The 20406-nt window shown below is 37.4% G+C and overlaps 1 protein-coding gene across 20 annotated transcripts in view; it reads right to left on the bottom strand.

Moving 5' to 3' along the window:
* Hdac9 (histone deacetylase 9) overlaps positions 1-20406 on the bottom strand; it is an 858974-nt gene that overhangs the window by 320313 nt on the left and 518255 nt on the right. For 17 of the 20 annotated variants that reach the window (XM_052185941.1, XM_052185944.1, XM_052185943.1 and 14 more), the window contains 3 exons: positions 19632-19842; positions 18551-18768; positions 2991-3251 (listed from right to left, as the gene is read on the bottom strand). In XM_052185941.1, the coding sequence (XP_052041901.1) occupies positions 2991-3251; positions 18551-18768; positions 19632-19842 (690 nt within the window). Of the gene's footprint in view, positions 1-649; positions 3252-18550; positions 18769-19631; positions 19843-20406 lie in introns of those variants that run through there. The other 3 variants (XM_052185957.1, XM_052185956.1, XM_052185955.1) reach the window with 1 other exon arrangement.

Here is a 20406-nt window from a genome sequence, read left to right as displayed (position 1 = left end):
AAGAGTCTTGCAAAAGGATTCATTTTAATGTTTGTTGAGAGTTTGCTATATTCAAGGGTATATATTAGCTTATTTAAACATTTTTGACTACCTAAGTGTGTGTGTGTGTGTGTGTGTGTGTGTGTGTGTGTGTGTACCACAGATGGTATGTAGTCCAAGGACAATCTGAGGAAGTCAGTTGTCTTCTTCTACTTTGTGGGACCTGGGAATTGAACCCATGTTGTTATGTTTGGTGACAGATGTCTATAGCAAATGCTGAGCTCTTGCCAATCTATGTGAAAGGTTTAAAATAATTCTTAAGTTGAATAGGATTAGGGACTATTTATATATATTTTTTATATTTAGAGGATGACATTTTAATTTAAATACCAACGAGGATAAGACATCTTTTAAAAGGTCACACTACGAAGTGGAGCATGTAACCGATTTTACATGTTTGCTGGTTGATAATGGCTGATATAAATAGTTCAATATAGTTATTGTTGAGCGTGTTGTTTTAAATGACATTAGAAGCAACTGTTCAAAATGTCTTCATTTTCTTGTTTCAACAAAAAAAAGGAAATAATTTTTGTATATGCGATCTGATGCACAGCTTTCAAATTCTATTAAATATATCAAGTTTACACAAAGCCAAGTGTATGAAAAGGGATCTTTTAAAAAAAACTTTATTTGAGAAAGGAAGAGACTTATAACAGAAGGCAAGAAGGGAAACATACAAACAATATATTTACAACACAAAACAAGAGATCACCTCCAAGGGTGTAAATCATAATAAATACAGTAGATCTTAGAAGACATCGGTTAGTTAATTCTAAGGTGAGTTACGTCCAGCTTTTCTTTTTACTGGTTCCAGGTAGTTTCTTGACTAAATTCAAAGACTATCAAATTCAAACAATTAACGTCCACCAAATATACTGATGAAGTTCTCTCAAATGACATTATAAAAAAATAGGGTTTTTTTGTTGTTTGTGATCACATATCTTTGAAGTAATATTATACAAAAGTCTGCTCAGCCACATGTTCCTCCCCAAATAAAATGTATTTTAAAAGATGCACTATCCCTTTTTTTATGAGATTGAAAAAAGAATTTGAAGAAAATGAATATTTATGAGATGGAAAAATATACAATTTTATCTTAGGCATGCCATATTTTTAATGCAAAACAACTGACAAAAGTCATTTTAATATGAAGGAATATGTTAACCCAAATATATTGGTGATAGGGAGAGTTGCCTATTAGAACTATGTGTCAAATTATCAGAAGGACTTTCATTATGTGGAAAAACTTTTAAGTTTCTAACTCTAGTTATGTTAATTTAATTCAAATGGAGACTTTTTAAAAAAGGATAATGTATCTTTAGCAGGAACATTTTAAAAGAAATAGTTTTAAATGTCACAGCAAAATGTAAACAACACGTGCCAATAACATACAGTTGAACAATGTCTATATTTGGCAAAAGTGCTATGTCTCCCTGAAACAGGATACTACACCTTAAAATACCATGGATTAAGAAATATAAATATTTTAATAGAGAAAAAAATCTCACGAAGATTCTAGGTCAATTTGGATTATCCATATTAAATGTGTATTAATACAGTGCATGTTTAACTAGCTTAACAAAAGTAAACCTATAAAACAAGGCAAACATACCAAGAGATAATATTAAGGAAATGTTCCAGAGAATAGCTTCTGTAAGGGTTTTCCTACTCATGGTGTGATTTTCTTAGACAATAAATCAGTTCATAGAACAGAAAGACTAGAACATCATCACTGGATTCTTTCTCCTACATGTACCCCAATGTGAATCACTAAGACTTCCTGTTTTCTCAAACCATTTCCTGTCCCTCCACAGAATGGCTTTTCTGTAGAACAGCAGGAACCTCACAAAGAACTGGCTCAGAGAAACATTATCTTCTGTTGCCTTCAAAGTTGTTTGTATCTTTAGAACATCAAAGGACATGGTCCTTCTGGAGGTGCATTCTATATAAGCAGATTATTCTGTTAAATCCAACATTCATATTTTTTTTATTTGACAGAACGATCTGATGTATGCCATTGAACTGTATGCAAGAGATTCTAAAGATATCAGGTATAGGTATGAGTCACCCTCTTGTAAAACTGGTTTTAATTTGATAGCAGGTGGTAGTCACACACTATGCTTTCCGCAGCTGTCCATACATCCCAGCATCTGATTGGACCACCTTGCTATACATTCCTTCTCACCAACACTTGTATCAGCTTCATTTGAACTTTTTCCATACATAATGTCAGCAAATTACAGAAGGCTTAAGTAAACTGCAGAGCTCTAGCAGACATAAAGTCGTGTTCAAAACAGAACTTCAGTTTGCATCTCTACTTAAAACCACCTGAACTGGTAAGATTTTCAGTTGTAATCTACACAATAACCTAGAGCTACTGGCATGGTAACCACAACATTTCCACTTAACGAAATAAAAAAAAAAAGAGGAAAAGGGGGTGGGCAGACTACCTTCAACAGTGATTAAGACTGTAGTATGATACAGTACATACAGTCATATGAAAACTGAGTTCTATATGTTATAAAACATCAAATCTAATAGAATGCTTCATTATCCAGGCTGGGAAACTCTAGTTTGCACTCACAGACCTCAGCAGATAAAACTACAGACAACAGTGAGTTCGTTTTTCTCTAGAAATAATTGTTGGATCAGGCTTTGAGGTGGACTTAAAGCCTATTGATTATTTGGATATTATAGAGCATATTTTTAGTGTAACAGGTATTTTCTTACCAGTGAAGGTTCAATGAAACCTTGATACCCATTTAGAGATCAGTATAGAGTGATACTTTATATAGAAAAAATTCATTTTACCTTTTTAAGAATTCTTAATCACTAAAATCAGAGACATAAGCTGATAGGAAATAATAACCATTTACCAAAATCTGCAACCTATTTTATATTCAAATAATGACTTTAATTACAAATCCTGGGGCTAAATCTTTGCCTATTACCTGTTGCATAAAAGCAGCCTGCTCCCCACATTCCATTTCCTGTATCTGAGCATCTTCATCGCTGTCCACGGGCTCCTCCTTGACCTTCACAGCCCCAACTTGTCCCAGTGTGTCCTCCACACATGCACTGCTGTCGCTCCTAGTACTGCTGTCCTTAGAGGTCGCTCTGTCCTCCATGGATTGGTCCCCCTGAAGCTCCTCCTCTGCTTCTTCAAGGTGGTTGCCTGGTTGCTTCAGTTGTTCAATAGATTTCGAAAGCAGCTAAAAGAGAGTGTTCAGGAGTTCAAAAGTCAATAGTTCCTGATGAAAGGCATTCAAGTTATATTCTAAATTTTAACAACTCAACTTGTGCTAGGAATGGCCGGACACATCAGGAGGATAGGGCAAATCAACCATATCCACAGACACTGCGAAACTGTTTCACAAGGACATATTGCAAAACAGTCCTCATAATACAAATAAACCTGAGAATAATACTTTTCTCAAGAAAGGATGGAGTTAGTGTAGAAACTCCTCAAACTAACATTTCAGCAAATGTTAATGGCTATAAATGCCCCCAAGGTAAATGGTAGTAGTGCTTTATAACAAATTCTCTAGTATTCATATGATCGAATTATGATAGGATTTTAAGAACAAGAAATGTAAAATACAGAAATATTCATTATGGAGTTCTGAAGTTTGAAAGCCAATGATCTTTAACATTTGGAAAAGTATAAAATTTTATGAATAGATCCAAACAGAATTAAGTAGGAATTAAACAAGGTATTTGATTTCAAATAAAATATATTTAGACATTTTAGTTGATACAAATAAAATAATATATAGCCTTGAGTATAATGACATTTAATTGATTAATGATTTTTAAAAAGTGACTGATGATACAACTAACTTAACTATAGAAAAAAAAAACCAGAAAATCAAGCTTAAAAAAATGGATGTGAATCTTTATATGCTATCATCTGACACTGGACTTTTTGTTTTGCTTTATTTTACAATGATACTATTGAATCTATAGATGTCAAACTGTTTTCAAGGATGTTGGAGTTGGGGGTAAGTCAGTGTATAAATAACCAGCTTGCCAATTATCATAGTTAGCTGTGTATTTTTAATATGGCCATGAAAACTAAAACTACAAATTATTCCGTATAAAAATTTAAGGTCACATGACATTCATTCCTAACTAGGTTTAAAAAATATAAATATGTTTTAATGTTTGAATAAAGTAGTACCAAAACTTGGAAGGGCATTGTTTTAGATGTTGTTGTGGTCGTTTTTGAGTAGCCGTGAACATGCTGAAACATCCCTTAAATTTAACTGGAGGAATGCATATGGGAATTTTCATTAATTTTTCAACAATTATTTATTTAGTGCCAATTAGCTTCAAGATACTGTTAATGACTGAAAAATGGGCAGGCCTTGCTTGTGATAAACTCAGGTTTTAGTGATATAAAGAAATCAGGAAGATACATTTTACCTTATTTTTATGTATTAAATATTATATATTTTTATATGTAAGAAGAACTTTAAAGAAAAAAAAACCTCTGGGTGTTACAATGAACCCTGTATATACAGGCAGCCATCGGGTGGAATGAGATGGTGTGAAGGACTTGCTGCGACTGTGTTGTGTTTGGGATGAAGGCTGAAAAGGAGGAAACCATACTAAAAAGTTTTTGTAGAAAGTGGCACGGCTCATACTATATTTTCATGGAAAATAAAGAATGTACAGACATGAACTATAATAGAATAAGACTCAAATACCTCCAAGCCAATCAGAGATGATCAAGAAGAGAGAATACATACCAATTAAAAGCCATATCAGATTTTCTTAAAAGAAAGAAAATTTCTTTATTCATTTCCTTTGTGATGAAAATTTAATTACTATTATTCCTGGGCAGCCGGCATAAAGAGAAAAATTCCTCTTGCCACGCTTACAACATCTTTAAGCGTATTTTAGAAAACCGTTTTCTGTACAATTGTCCTAGATTGGACCACTAATCGGCAATTCCTGTCTTAAATACATAATTGTTTGCACACTGCTGGGAGTTTGAAGAATAAACACCGCAATAGTTCTAAATTCTGGCTCTGTAACTGTGGGAACACATGTCCTGCAGTGTTTTGGGAAAAGAACATGCAGGACAATAGAAAATGAGAGGGAGAAATGAGGGGAAAATCTTTAAGAAAAACACTATATATTCTTCAGAGAAATATTACTGAGCAGCTCTGATGTATTTGGTCTTCCTAGCCAGGCTACATTAGAGGAGCTCTGTGAGGAGAAAGGACTGACTCGGGAAAAAGAGAAGAAAGGTGAAGGGCCCCCAAAGGAAATATTTACAAGAAAACAACTGACTTTTTTTTCTAAACAAAAGCTCGATGAATCATGGAAAGCCACGTACCCCCAAGACAACACAGATTCACTGGAAAAGCGACTGGGAGGCACTGACTTGTCAGAAAACGCTGGAAGCCAGGCCCAGGGACACTGGTCTAGCTGTCCTCAGACAGATGCTCAAACAACGCTGGCAGCAGCAGCTTCATGGGCACAGCAGATATATACAAAGGTGTGGGGTGTGTGGCCAAGGACAGAAGTAACAGCCACGTGTATGAGACTTGCCAGACAGTCCACAGCTCATGAGATGCCGTGGCAGAGGTGTCTGCTTCATGGAGGGCAGCTCTGAGCAGCCTTCTGGATCCACTTCTTTCTCATGGGTAGTTCTGAGAATGTCCTCATGGTTGCCGCACCCTAACACTCGCGTTTTCTCTAAACCATATTTTCACTGCTCTTCACTCTCCGCGGGTGTTTGCTTCCTACCTTGCAGGACCGAATTCAGCTTGCACTTCTGCTTCCTGTGCTCTCTTCATGGGGGTTGTGTTAGACATGTGCTATGCTTGGTGTTTTCTTCTGCCATTCTGAAGTACAGCCTGGTGGTCTCTGTCTCCCCAGATAATTCACCAAATCTTTGGCCCCTGTCTCTCTTCTCATACCATTTTCTTCTCTTCCTACTGGTATTCTTGCTTGTTCGTTGCTATCATTTATCTATCTATCTATCTATCTATCTATCTATCTATCTATCTATCTATCTATCTACCTACCTACTTACCTACCTACCTACCTACCTACCTACCTACCTACCTATGCATGCAAAGTCTATCTCAGGACTGTCTATAGGCTGGGACAACACTGATTTATCTGTTACAGTGACCAGAACATTTGCCCCCATCTCAGCCAAGTCCTCAGCTTATGTCTTGCATCCCAACATCTTCCACTATCTTCCCATTCTATCATCATGAATTTCTCCCCTCTTCTCGGCTATTCTCATCTTTATGTTTTCAGTAGCAACATCCATCTGGAAGAAAATCCTTTCCTTCCACCATTATATATCTCCCTTCACAACAGAACATGAATCCCTCTCTCTGCCTTCACTTTTCCTTCTTCAGTCTATTTTAATCAGATTTCCATGCACACCCTTTGAACCTAATTTTTTTTGTTAAGGTAAGAATAACAGCACAGAAGTAAATTTGGGTGGGCATTATAAGAAAAGTTTTGTTTTTTTTTTAATTTTCATGATGTGTGTGTATCCACCATGATGGTCATGCCATGTATGTGGGTGACAGTGGAAGGCACTGGATTGGATCCTGTGGATCAATATGGAGGCAAAGGTGTGTGTGAGTTGGCCAAGCATGGCACAGGGACTGCAAACTGAACATGAGTCTTGGGCTCTGGAGCTGAGCCCTCCAGAAGCACAGCAAGGGCTCTCCACCATTGAGCCATCTCTCTACTGCCTGCCCTTGGCCCATCCTCCATGGCCATTTAAACTGATATTGGCAGATATCAGGGAAGACTGAATGATAGAGACAAACAGCATGCCAATCATACCATTCAGGATAGGAGGAGGCTGTTCTCTAGCACTGACCAACAGTACTATTTACTAGAATAGAAATTTTCATCAGTGGTAACCATGTCCAAGTAAACTCAGATGTGATCATAGAGCAAATATGTACTTGAAATGGAAACTTCCTGAAATTTGACTTTTAGTGTGTTTCTGAGATCATGAATATACCCAGGTATCATCTCATCTAATCTATGGATCCAATTGGTTCAGCATTCACAAATTCACTGACATAGAGACATACACTGCATCGCAGGAGAAACAATGCCACTTGTTCTATTGAGTTCCCTGGCTTTCACTCTGTTTCTGAGGTATTAGCAGGAATAGAAGGCTGAAAATAATGTTGCCATTACTTGGTCATAAAGAACATGGCAAATGGTCTCTTTCCAAGAAAAGAATTCCACAAGGGTTTGTAAAAGGAATGTTTACTGAGAGAACAGCGATTTATGGGTGGAAATTATGTAGGTATGAAATGTTGGAATTGAAAAATGTCTAATCCCATCCTAAAACTCTTATTTTATGATGAAGGAATTTCTGTTGAAAGGAAACTATGTCATCCCACGATCACAAAATGTGAATTTTTGACTTTAAAGAAAGAGAACAATTTATATCATTTCCCTCATGCATTATCTTCTAAACATCATACTCTGATGGCAATTGAGCAATGCCAATTATTCTAGTGAGCTCCAAACTTGCATATTTAATTATGACTTTACCAAAAACGCCAGGCTATAAAATATCCAAAATGTATCATAAACCTTGAATAGCACAGAGATAATCTCTATTCCATGCAATCCAAATCCTGCTCTGCCCAAGCTTCCCGCCTGAGTTAGTATCAACACCAACCCCATAACCCACAAGTCTAAACTTCATCTTTGTCTCCCTTGGATTTTTCACTGCATCAGCTAGCAAGGTCACAACAATCACAAAGTGCAGCTTGTATGCTGATATCATGCTTTATTCCTAACTTCTGCAGTACTAAATACTATCATTATTTTCCCCTGGGCTTCAAGACACTCAATTCTGGGCTTCCGTCTAGATGCTCTAAGTCCTTTCAACATGGCAGCTTCAATAATCACTTCACTCTGGTAAAGAAACATCATTTCTCAACAGACAGCTATCAGAGAGCTTTCGGCCACTTTCCCAATCACATCCAAATCTCTTAACATGGTCCACAAGTGTTCTACGACCCGGTCCAGCATTTTCTTGCTCGTACTATAACCTACGCTCAGCCTGGCCTCTGCTTGTCTTGTAAACATGATGTACTGGCTTTTGCATGAGGTAGTGAGAGACTGGGATTTTCACTTCCTTATAACTATATGCCTGAGCTAGCTCCTTATAGGATTTACCTCAATTACTATTTTGCTAATATATTTTTATTTGTAGCCCAGATTATTATCTGGCATTATATTGTTATTTTTTGTTTACAGTTACACCTGTTTGTGTTCTAACTGGAATTCAAATGTCCCAAGAGCCCAAGATGGAATTTTTTCTTTTGTTTTTTGTTTCTTTTTTTCATTTTTATATCCAAAACTCTAACATTGCATGGTACCTAGCTGAAGTACAACAAATATTGGAATATGTAATGCTTTTCTCCTTAGACTTTGATTAAAGCACTCTGTTCATGGTAATGGAACATATCGAAGCCACTTTCACAAGATATAAATGCACAGAGGGGGTTAACTTTCACTTCTTATTTTATTTTAGGTATTTCACTAAAGCTGTTTTCATTTTAAAAACTCCCATTTGCCAGAGTGGAAAAATTAGCAATTAACATCAGCAAGGAAAATCTACAGACAAAAGTCAGAGAGAAATTCTGCCTGCCAGGTTTGACTTATTTCAGATTTTTTAAAATGAAAAGTTACTTGGTACTATTTGTAAGTATTCAGATTATGTTGTTTTCTATGTGTTTTTTGAACCCCAAGCACAACGATTACAAAGATGGTACAGCTAACCCTTTTCTAATTTGCACCGCTGCTGAGTGGCCACAGATGTGGCCAGATGTTGGCTTACTCTCAGTGGGGTGGCAGGGTCTCCCTTTGGTTGAACATCTGGAGGTGATCCCCCAGCAAAGTCAGCCTGTTGCCTTGCTGGCTAGAAAACAGGAGATGGAACATCTGTGTGACAGATAAATGCACCAGCCTGTTTGAATCTCTGCTGAGCTCCCATCTGTAAAACACTGAGTGCTGTCTCTCTGACACCAGGTGAGTCACAGTGGTGGGGACTCCCGCTGAGATGAAGAAGGGTATTGTAGCCAGATTCTCCTCTCTGTGCTCTTTCTCATCTGTCATTGTGCCCCCAAGTCTTTAAAAGACTTTATTGCCATTGTGCAGTCAGCAAGAAAACCACAGGCAGTGAAAGAACCATTTGGGGTGTGGGGTTACCTATGCACAAATATGCTTGCAGGAATAGCTGTCAGGTATTATAGCAAATGATCCAAATTCCCTGTTCAAATAAGGAATTCAACTAAACTCTCCAATTCTTATCTATACAACCTAGGGTTAGAAGCAAACCATAATTTTGGTGATTTACATTTCACGATAACACCATATATTCTATTGATAGATGATATAAATTAATTAAATACTGTTTGAAGTTGCATTGCTAACCTTAACATATTAGCACATTAAGCTCCTTGCTATAAAAGTTACATTGCTTGGATCCAACTCTATAAATATCATATAAGCATAAGTGTTTTTCATTATAATAGCTGAAATTTAAATTTAAATATTTCCCATAAAATACTTCATTTGCTTCCCCAAAACTCCTTCATTTACCATCAATTAACAATGGTACCAAAAAATATCTATTTTGGATTATTTGATGATTTCCTGACGTTGTGGAGGAGCCCGTAAACATGGGTGTACTGATTCAACTGCTCTGCAAAGCAACCCTCAGGCAGCTCATCGCTGTGTAAAAATCCTCTCTCCAATTTTAAAACATTTTACTCAGGCAACCGTGGAAGTCTTTCTCCTTTCCCCCCTTTTCTTTTAAATAAATGTAATATTCTCCTTTTAGAAAATAATACTTTTCCCATAAGCTCCAAGGAAACTAGATTTAAAAATGATAAAACTCTGTCTCAATTCACAAATAGATCAGGTATGCACTAACTGTGCTCAAAAACAATGCAGAATTTGGAGGATTTTCAAATCAAGAGGTGTTCCGTAGAGAAGCACCCCAGCCTCCAGCCAGAAGACACCCCGCCTTTTTGTTTCTGTGCATCTCAGTGGAATCTTTGGAGTCAGAAATAAAGAGCAAGACGACAGTGCATCTAAATATTAGTTCATTGTTAACACACTTAAATGTCCAAAATGCCATATATCCTTTCTTACTGGTTATGTGTATTAATCAAAATGAGAAAGTGAATTTTCGATTATTTTACCTTTTTGATGCTCAATGATTATCCAAGCAATGAAGACACATGATTCTCATAACTACTTAATATTCCAGTGACTCCTCCTTTCTAGAAAGAAGGCTCAAAATATCCTCCCTTTAGCTACTCAGTGAACTGTGTCAGCCAAAGGGATATATGTTTTACTGTGTGCAAATCACATTTCAAAAACGGCTGGACCAACAACTATACTATTGCTCTAAAGAGAAAAGAAGGCCTGCTTCATAACGGATGGGATGCCCATGAGGGAGCTGGAACAGAATATGGTGGCTTGGTTTAAAACAAAGTTCCTTTATAGATAGTGATGCTGTGGAAACATCTTACTACTTGCAGACAACCATTTTACTAATGCAATAAGGAAGACAAAATTATAATGCTAAGATGCTGTGGCTTGCATAGGGACTGCATGTTTATAGAGCCCTGTCGCCTCACTCATCCTTTCAAGACATCCTCCCTCTAAGCCTCTCAAGTTTGTTCACTAGAGAATGATTGGGCATGGCCAGGTGGTAGTGGCGCACACCTGTAATCCCAGCACTCTGGGAGGCAGAGGCAGAGGCAGGCGGATTTCTGAGTTTGAGGCCAGCCTGGTCTACAGAGTGAGTTCCAGGAAAGCCAGGGCTACACAAAGAGACCCTGTCTTGAAACTAATAATAATAATAATAATAATAATAATATCCAAAAACAAAGAGAGAAAGAGAGAGAGAGAGAGAGAGAGAGAGAGAGAGAGAGAGAGGATGATTGGGCACAATGAAGAATTCTCTAACCAATGTTGCAATACCCACAAATAATTACACGAGGCTTCAGACACCTCCCTCAGAAGAAAGTAGACTCAGTTTTAGAGTTCACATGGTGCCTGTGTTCTAAACAACCATCTTATAATTATCAGTTTATAGGTCTATGGGTCATTCAAGGAAAAGATAATGCTTTCTTTATTTTCACTTATGTTATTACCATAATCGTTGTAAATAGCCTAAATCTTTTTGGCACATCATTAGTTCCAATATTTTACCACCATTTTTGTGGAAGTGAGGTTTTATGCCTGGACGATTCGATTATTGGTAATGGATGAAGGAATCTGTGGGATGAAGGACTGTAGATCTGGATGAGACTCATCCTAGGGAAACTGGAATGTTTTAGAACAAATGATATTTCAGGATCCTACAACCACTCATGTTTGAAAAGCATTTATAGAAACAGCTAAGGGCTACAGAAAAAATGGAACTAAACTTAGGGAGTTAAAAGCTACTTGAACCCTAAGAAAGAAACTGCTAGACATTTATTGTTCTCAATTCAATATATCACTTAAGCTATATTAAAAACTCCACATCAAGGCTTAGTTATTTCAGTCTGCCAAATGAAACTATGTGTCAGAGTTGAGAATCAACCATATTAGTTCGCAGTGTTCTTCTTTTGACCTGCCTATAGTCAACATCAGCCAAGCTCGTCACATGGTTTCCTTACCCAGACAATCCCCTTTACCCTGGTCTCCTACACCATAGTCCTATTCGGCTATTTTCTTTTTCATTCAATAAAAGTGCCTCTGAGTAGATTAAAAGTGCCTGTTGAAAAATAAAGGTTGAGGCCCCTCCCTTGACCCTGCAGCTAAGAAAGCATCAGTGGAGAATTTATGGAGAGTAGACATTGATCCCACTGGAAGGGTCATTTAGCTTCATTTCCAAATGCAAGATTTCATCATATCTAATAATAAAGCAACAAGCAATTTTCTGTATAAACCATCAAGTTGTAATTACATATTGAAATGCTTTTATATAAATTTTGCATGGCGATGTAAGCTGGTTTTGTAGCATAAGTGGTTTGTTTTTTTTTTAAAGCACACTAGATACCTACAAGGATCTATTTATATCAGCCTAATCATGTCAAAACAGAATCTATTTAAGAGAAAAGTCAAAGTTACTTTTATAAACTTCAATAGATAGATAAATAATCGAGGGGGCTTTTTACTGTAATAAAAACTGCCTTCAATGTGTACGAATTTTTTGAAGATACTATCCATCTAATGGGCAAAATGTAATCCTAAATTGGTGATTAAAAGACTCTGCATAGAAACAAGCTGTCAGCTAGGCAGAGAGAAATGAACCCTGACAAGGGTAATGCCTACTTTCCTAAATGAAAGCCCTGTTCAAGTTTCTGCTCATCAGTTTTTTAAAACTTAAAACAAGGCATTTTCCACCCACCACCCATAGAGGAGATGCCAACATTTGCATTTCAGTAGGACAGGATGAAGTCAGTCAACTTTCAGCTTTGGGTTTGCTCAGAACTCCTGTAAGAAGATGCTCTGTCCAACAGAAACCCTGGTCATGCGGCAGCACACATTGAAGAAGGAACCACAAGGTGACCCGGCTGCAGCTGAGCTTGGTGCCACACACACATGTATGATGAGCCGTCGGCAGGCCTTGCTTCAGCAAGAGACCCATGAGTCCCACCAGCAAGGCCACGCATGAGGACCGACTGACAAGCATGTGAGTAGCTGAAGGGAAGGCAGGATGCAGGAACCTAGTCGCGGTGTGGGGAAAGGGGCTTGCTTCACCCTGGCAAATCTAAAGCAATACAAAAAAAAAATCCCAGGGTGACCTTGCTTTTTAAAATACTTTTCTACTTTGCTTGAAAATGTGGGATTTGTAGCTTTGTGACATAAAATCATCGACGTGGTGACAAGAACCCGACTGAAATCACTCACACAACAGTTGAGAACAGACTCTAGCTCTGTGACAGGATGTGCTGGCAACTTGCTCAACTAGAAGAAATCCCTGGAAAATTAATATTCTTGGGGGTTGTTGAAGGGATAATGCATAGAAAGATGCTGGCATGGAGAATAGGGCTCAGAGTGGACACTGTATCTAAAAGGGAGTGGGTCTAGTTACATATGAAGCTTATTCGGCTAGGGGAGCAGACAACGGGGAGATGCACACCACAGAAAAGAGCACAGAGAAGTACACCAGGAGAGATTGGTTCAAAACACAGTGCTGAGATGGGTACAGGCCTTAAATTAGGCTTCAAATTTTAATCCCATAAGTAATCAGATTATAACAAATTATTATTATTATTATTATATTAATATTATTATTATTATAACAAACCTAATGTGAAGTACAGATTTGCTCATGAATATGAACTATGGCTTCATAAACAGTGATATTTTAAGATATGTGTGCCTATAGGATTGTTGATCTTCAACATAGCTTTGGTAAAATGCATGTTGTTTCCAACAGTACAAACAGTAGTCCTATATTAGCACTCAATTCAGGAAGGAAATATACACAGGACACTTTTGCATGTGACCACTAAGATGAAAGAATATACTCTCCGGTGCTGAGGCTGAATAACTAGGGACAGGCAATGCTCATAAAACATTAGGGAACATGGGGGATATATAACACTGATTAATACAATTACAATAAAAAGGAATGAAAAGAACATACGCTACTTGAATTGAGGGTCAGAGTCTCTCTCAAAATGCTAAGGAAACTCCTTACTTGCTCAGTTTAGAGTTGAGCACAATTATATTTTGCCTTACTTGTCAGAAGAGAACATCTACCTGCTTTAATAAAGCAACACAGAACATCTGCTTGACCTTCAACTCATTGGTCTTGTCTTAGACATATCTTTATTATGATAAAATAGTACTCATGTCAAAATGTCTAAGTATCATGGTAATAAATAAATAATAAATGCTTATAACTAGGCTGAACCTTGACATATATAAGATATCATCTCTTGAATTATATTTGTTTTTAAAAATGTGTTGGCTGATATCCAGCCAAAAGGAATGAGTAAGATATTTATCACAGAGCCAGAAAAAAAAAAAAGAAGAAAAGTGAAAGAACAGGAAAAAGAGGGAAGATTATAGACACAAAATAATCACAGGAAGTAACTAATCAAACCTCAAATGTTATTTACTTAAAAAGTTCAATTTCCATCCTCTTGACTTCTGTCCTAGTGCTGAGTACACTGTGGTACTATGTGAGTCTCCCTCTTCTTCTTCCCTTGAAGACACTGGATGAGGATTATTAGATCATAAGGCAGTGTCTATCCAAAGTGAGAATTCAGTGGCAGTCTGCTGACTGTGTACAAGGAGGCTGGCATGTGAATGCAAATATGTATAAAACTTCAGCTCACATAGATTTCATGGGATGAATATTTAAAAGGCAAATGTTAGAGCATGTATAAAAATTTCAGTTAAAACAAAAACTCTACAGCACAAATCAATGATATTTTATTAAAGCTACCGCAGACTGATGCTTCTGGGGATTGGTAGGGCAGGGGATGTCAGAGATCTGATGTCTCAACCTTCGGTTGAGTCCTCAACTCTTAAACCCAACAGACATTCAGGAAAACCACATACTTACAATGACATGACTGCATGTGTGTACTTTTGTTCAACTGTATCTAAAAGCTAGTCAATATGGAAAAATGACTGTTGTGTATTTCTTTTAAACTAGATCATAGTTTTATTGTCCTTGGGGGAGGAGACTGACAACATGTAAGGAGGGCCCAGGAGAAAACAGCTCATATCCTACTATTTTTTGGTGGTTGTAAGGGGTGGTCTTTTATACTTTTGTGAAGTTTGTGAGAACTCTTTTGACTCCCAAAAGAAGAAGCAAAACCCAGGTGAAACAAGGTAAAACCAAGATCCTTCTTCTGGTTCTGGGATAAAGAAAGTCTTTGTTTGTTTGTTTGTTTCTTAAGGTTTGTCAAAACATAATGCACCATAGTCTAAACATACATATACTGGGGATAAAAATGCACAATTTTTATCTTTTAAAGCTGTCAAAGACACAAAAAGAGATGATACAAGATATGATTTCTGCATGGTTAAGCATCTCAACATTCTTTCTGTGGAAATACTGTTCAGACTCATGAAGAGAATGAACACAACATCGTGAGTGAGGTTCCTCTCTGTCCTGGAACTATCCTTTCTTTCAAGCTGCCTCATTAGTTGCTGGCAGACATTGCAATAAAAATTTTGTATTTCTGGTAGTCATTGATCATTTATAATATAATTGCAAGAGGCAAATAATCTTGGGAGACACAAATACCCCATGTGAATGGCACTGAAACAGAGACAATGGGTAGTTAAGTCACCAGGTAATAATATTATGCTATATATTTCATAAGTTTTTCAAAAATTCAGTGAAAAACTTTGTACCAAGTACATAAAGTAGAGGGTACTCCTAAACTTTCTAATGATTATTGACAATTCAAACAAATCATTGATGTCTTTTACCATGTAGGTCAACTATTTAACTTGATACTGGTTTAGACATAAGCTTTAATTTAAAAACAATACTTATTACTTTTATTTATGTATTATTGAGCTTGTGCCTATGTTTGTATGTATGGGTGTGGGTGTGCACACATGTGGAGGTCAGAGGACAACGTGTGGCATCTGTTCTCTTCTACAATCATGTGGGTCCCTGAATCAAGCTCAGGTCATCAGGTCGGATGGCAAGCACATTTAAGTGGATCACCCTGACAGCCCAGATAGCTTTATTTTTAACTATGTTCTCATTTTATGCATTTTTCTCTAAGTACTCAAGGGAAAAAAGAGCTATAAAATGCTAAAAGTCTTAAAGGAAAAGATATTTTCAGCCTGCCATTTGCACACCTACATTTTCACATATGCTTATTTCCTGTTATGACTACTCGTGAGGACCATGATTTTAGGATGCCAACTATTTTCTCCAGTTGGAAAGGATTACATCAAGGTTCATCTAAGATAATAGAAAAATGACAAAAGTTTCTGTGCTTATTTCTTGCTAATAACCATTCTAATGAAATGGATAGAACACAATAGACATATTCTCAAGCAGAAACTTAGTAACACTTGGCATTTTGGGTATAGCCCTAACCCAGTAAAAAGTAAATATCCTTATCACCTTGGAAGAAGGGTGAATGGCAGTAACTCCCTTATTGATGATTCTATTGGAAAGACTTCAAAACACAATGCAGGTTCAATATTTCCTTTAATATGATTTTTCTCCATTTCCTTAGACAATTGAAGACAGCTAAAATATTTTCAAAATCTAGAGGATATCCAATGTGTATATGCTGCTTGATTAGACATATGGAATACATATTTGGAGTAAAGCCAACTGGAGACCTGTTTGAGTAATCTAAACACCCGAGCTGAGAGGAGCTAACATCCAGAGATCAGCTTTACACTTTGAAGTTCTCTGGCCTTCATTTTACCTAATTAAGACAAGATTTAATAATCAAACCACTGTATAAACGTATACCTCAAAGTATAGGTTTGTTTCTAATTTGGGGTAGAATTCTCAACAGATTCCAAGGAACCAGCCCCACATGGGAAAGGCTGCTGATAAGATTTGCTTTGCCTATTGATCAAATGCAAATGCCTGCTTTTCATCTTAGATTGATCCTGAGACTTAGCTTAGCATCTGCCTATCAAAATCTCTAGTGTTATACCAACTAGAAAAACGTAGCATTAGCATCCCCTCTGAGTCTGAAAGGGTGGCAGCTCAGGGTCATGGAAAGTGAATTCTATTCACATAAAACATATAAAAAAAAGTGAAAAGCTATTAACATAAAACATATACTTTCACAGGGGCACACTTAACTGATTTAGCAACAGCAGAATAAATACACTCAAGTATTTTGATAAATGTTAAAGTGAGTACCAGCAAAGAATTAGTGCACTCCAATATTAGTTTTATAAGCAAACCTAACTTCAAGACAAAGATTATAAGGTCAAAAATATGATTCCAAGTCCATCATCCCATACAAATTTCATGCAACAGGCAGATTTTAAAAAAGGATATGGACTCATTTTAAGTTGTTCCAAAAAGCCACCAAACAAATAAACCACACTTTACAACTATAGGTTGAACCTGTGCATTCAAGCTGATGAATATTCAACAGGCAAAGAAGGAAGCTAATTCCTTCCAGAAGAAATTGATTTGATAGATATCAAGTTAACAAACTTAGAAAGACGCTATTGCAGCCAGATGACTCAGAAAGCATATACAACAGTGGGTCTCAACCGTCCTAAGACTGCAGCCCCTTAATATGGTTCCTCATGTTGTGGTGACCCCCAAGAATAAAATTATTTTTGTTGCTACTTCATAGCTGTAATTTTTGTTACTGTTGTGAATTGTAATGTAAATATCTGTGTTTCCCATGGTCTTAGGTGACCTTGTGTAAAGGTCTTTCAATTCCCAATGGAGTCACAGTCCAAAGTTTGAGAACCACGAGCCTATTAGCTCTAGAGAAAGAAGACTGGAAAGAACACGATTCCATCTCAGTATCTCAATCCACACAGAATGTGCACCATCTTCAAAAAGCAAGGGATTAGCCTGGACAAATTTGCGTTTAGGATTGCTCAACCCTGCTCAGGACTCTTTATTCATGATTCCATCCATGAGTGGGACCCAAGAATAAAAGAACATCTTCAGGGAATCTTACAGTAAGGCTGGCACAAGATGAAGCCCCCAATTTTATTGTCATAAGGAAGACCTAAAGGACAGGGATGGCTTCTGCTCACACTAGGGCTTATTTTGTTGGGCCTCGTGTTTTACACTGCAACAAAGCTTTTACTATGCTGAGCAGTATATCTGTTTATCACTGCACAGTAATGCCTTTAGGGCATGAGTGTATGTCACAGAGAACAGAGAGGGGGATCATCTCCCTACAAATTCATACAGCATGCTTTCCCGTGCTGTTGTATACCAAGATACCATAATCACTCTTTCTTTGTGGTGGGTTTATTAGGAAAACTCAGAGTGAGTGTATTATGGTATAGACCATAATTGCTATTTCAGCCCATATCAGGGTTCCGGAAAGAAATGACCAGAAGTTTCAAAGAAACTGCTACAAATGACTTTTGGAATGAAATAGGTATACTGAAAAATAAGCATGGCCTAGAAGCCAAGAAATACAATGCTGGCTTCCACTGTCCTATCTGCCAACACCTGTGTAACCTTTCTGACTCGTCAGCCCACACATTTATCCTGCATCCCAAATGAGGCTTTATGCATACAGGACTAATGTGTCTGTGAATTAAATAAACACCTTCTCAATCTTAAATCATACTGTTAACCCATGATCTCAACTTCACTTCAACTGTCTCGTGAACATAAAAGTAGTGAGAACAGTGATATTGTGACCCTGTACTTCGACCCAGAGGGCTGGGCAAGGGCAGTAATCTTTGCATTATGTCCGGTCCCAGCATACCCCTCCCATCTTCAGTAGAGAAGCCTCCTTTGGAAGCCAATGCTCACAGTATTTAACTCTGCTTCACAGCTTACTTTATTCATGTGGATCTGTTGCTGGTACTGTTTCTGCTTCTCCAGGAACTGCTGGTGCTGCTGCTGAATGACCAGCTGAGCCAGCGTGCTCTGAGGCAAAGGTGCAGACTGGGTTCGATTCAGGGGTCGGTGGCGGGGCAATTTGTGGGTACCTCTAATGCCTGGTGAAATTCTTTCTTTTGTTGCCAAAGGAGACTGAGGATGTAATGGAACTCCACCTGAAAAACAAAATGTGAGTGTGAGTGAACACAGTGTGAGCATATGAGTGTGTCAGAGTGTATGTGTATGAGTGTGAGTGTGTATCTGTGAGTGTTTAAGAGTGTGATAGTGAGTGTGCATGAATGTGAATATGTGAGTATGAGTGTAGAGTGTGAATGGGTGTGTGTGAAAGTGTCCATGAGTGTTAGTATGTGTGTGTATACTAACTAAGTGTATATATGAGTGTGTATCAGTAAACGCTATCACATAGATGAAGATAAGGCAGTCTATAATTCTAGAATTTTAAGAAAAACACAAAATATACATTCTTACCACACCTCTAATTTTCCCATGTTTCAAATACTTAAGTTTTAGATAAAATTCTCTCACTCAGTGAGTGTGAGTGTGTGTATGAGTATGTGAATGTGAATGTGTGTGTATATGAGTGTGTATTAGTAAGAGTGTGTGTGTATGTGTGTGAGTATGCATATATGAATGTGAGTGACTGAGTGTGTGTGTGTGTATATGTGTGTTTGTAAACAAAGATTCATTGATACATAATTTTAAGAGAAGTCAAGAAGCATTTGCCACACATATAACTTAAGAAGGCCTGGCTGGGACTGGAAGATGCAAAAGCCTTGATCAGGAACACATCTGTGCAGTAGAAACATCAACCGGCAATGAAGCATGTTATATACCAAGGGACCCACCCAGTTTCACCCCACAGACCAGGAATGCATAATGATCAGAGCTCCTCCCACAGTGCCAAAAGTTTGGCACTGGTACAACAACAGGACATGCTATTGTACTTCTGAGTTAAATGCCACACTGAATCACTGGTAATAGTCCTAAAGGACCTGGAAATAATGTCATTATTAATTACCAGCCACAAGAAGCTTTTGCTGCCGCATTTGTTCCTTCAACAGCAGGTGCTGCAGGAGAGCCTGGTGGCTGCTGTTGGGCTTTCCTTCCATTGCTCCATGAACATGGCTGGAGGATGCTGCAATGCTACTGCCATACTGGCCAGGCAGAGCAACGCCTTGTCTGAGCATCTGTGTCTCACACTTCTGCTTGTCTTTGAGTGAATTGGAAGCCTGTGTCAAGAAAGAATGAACATGGTAGTCCTCCTTACTCCTGTCAATGCTAGGACTCTAGTCATTATGTAAGTTTCTTGTTCTCAGTGTATACTGAGGAAAAGAGATAATACTATATCTTTTACACTACAAGAATTAACAGATACAGTTGAGGCACTGGAAACAATTTAGCAATTGTTTAACAATGCAATAGAGTATAAATGCACTGGGCATAAGGAAAAATAGTGTTAAATACTAAAAATGAGAGTAAACAAAATTTTAGCTACGCAGGAAGAACAAGTTTAAATGTTTTGTTGGATATCCTAGTGGTAATAGTTTTATAAATAATGAAATATAGTAAAAAATTGTCTTAGGAAGTAACTAAGTCTTCTTACCAAAGGATGGGAAGTAAATGCATACATAGATTATATTAGCTCATTTCAATATACAGATCAAAATATCATGTTGCAAACTATAAATACATGCAATTATGATACATCAACTTAACAAAAAGTCAAAATAAATGTCAGGATTTTAACTGGGAAGATTACTTCTAACATACTTTAAAAGACACTATATGAGTAT

The sequence above is a fragment of the Apodemus sylvaticus genome, chromosome 6 (assembly GCF_947179515.1).
Source record: "Apodemus sylvaticus chromosome 6, mApoSyl1.1, whole genome shotgun sequence".
In the NCBI taxonomy this organism is placed as follows: Eukaryota; Metazoa; Chordata; class Mammalia; order Rodentia; family Muridae; genus Apodemus; species Apodemus sylvaticus.
This window is presented reverse-complemented; position numbering and strand designations above follow the sequence as displayed.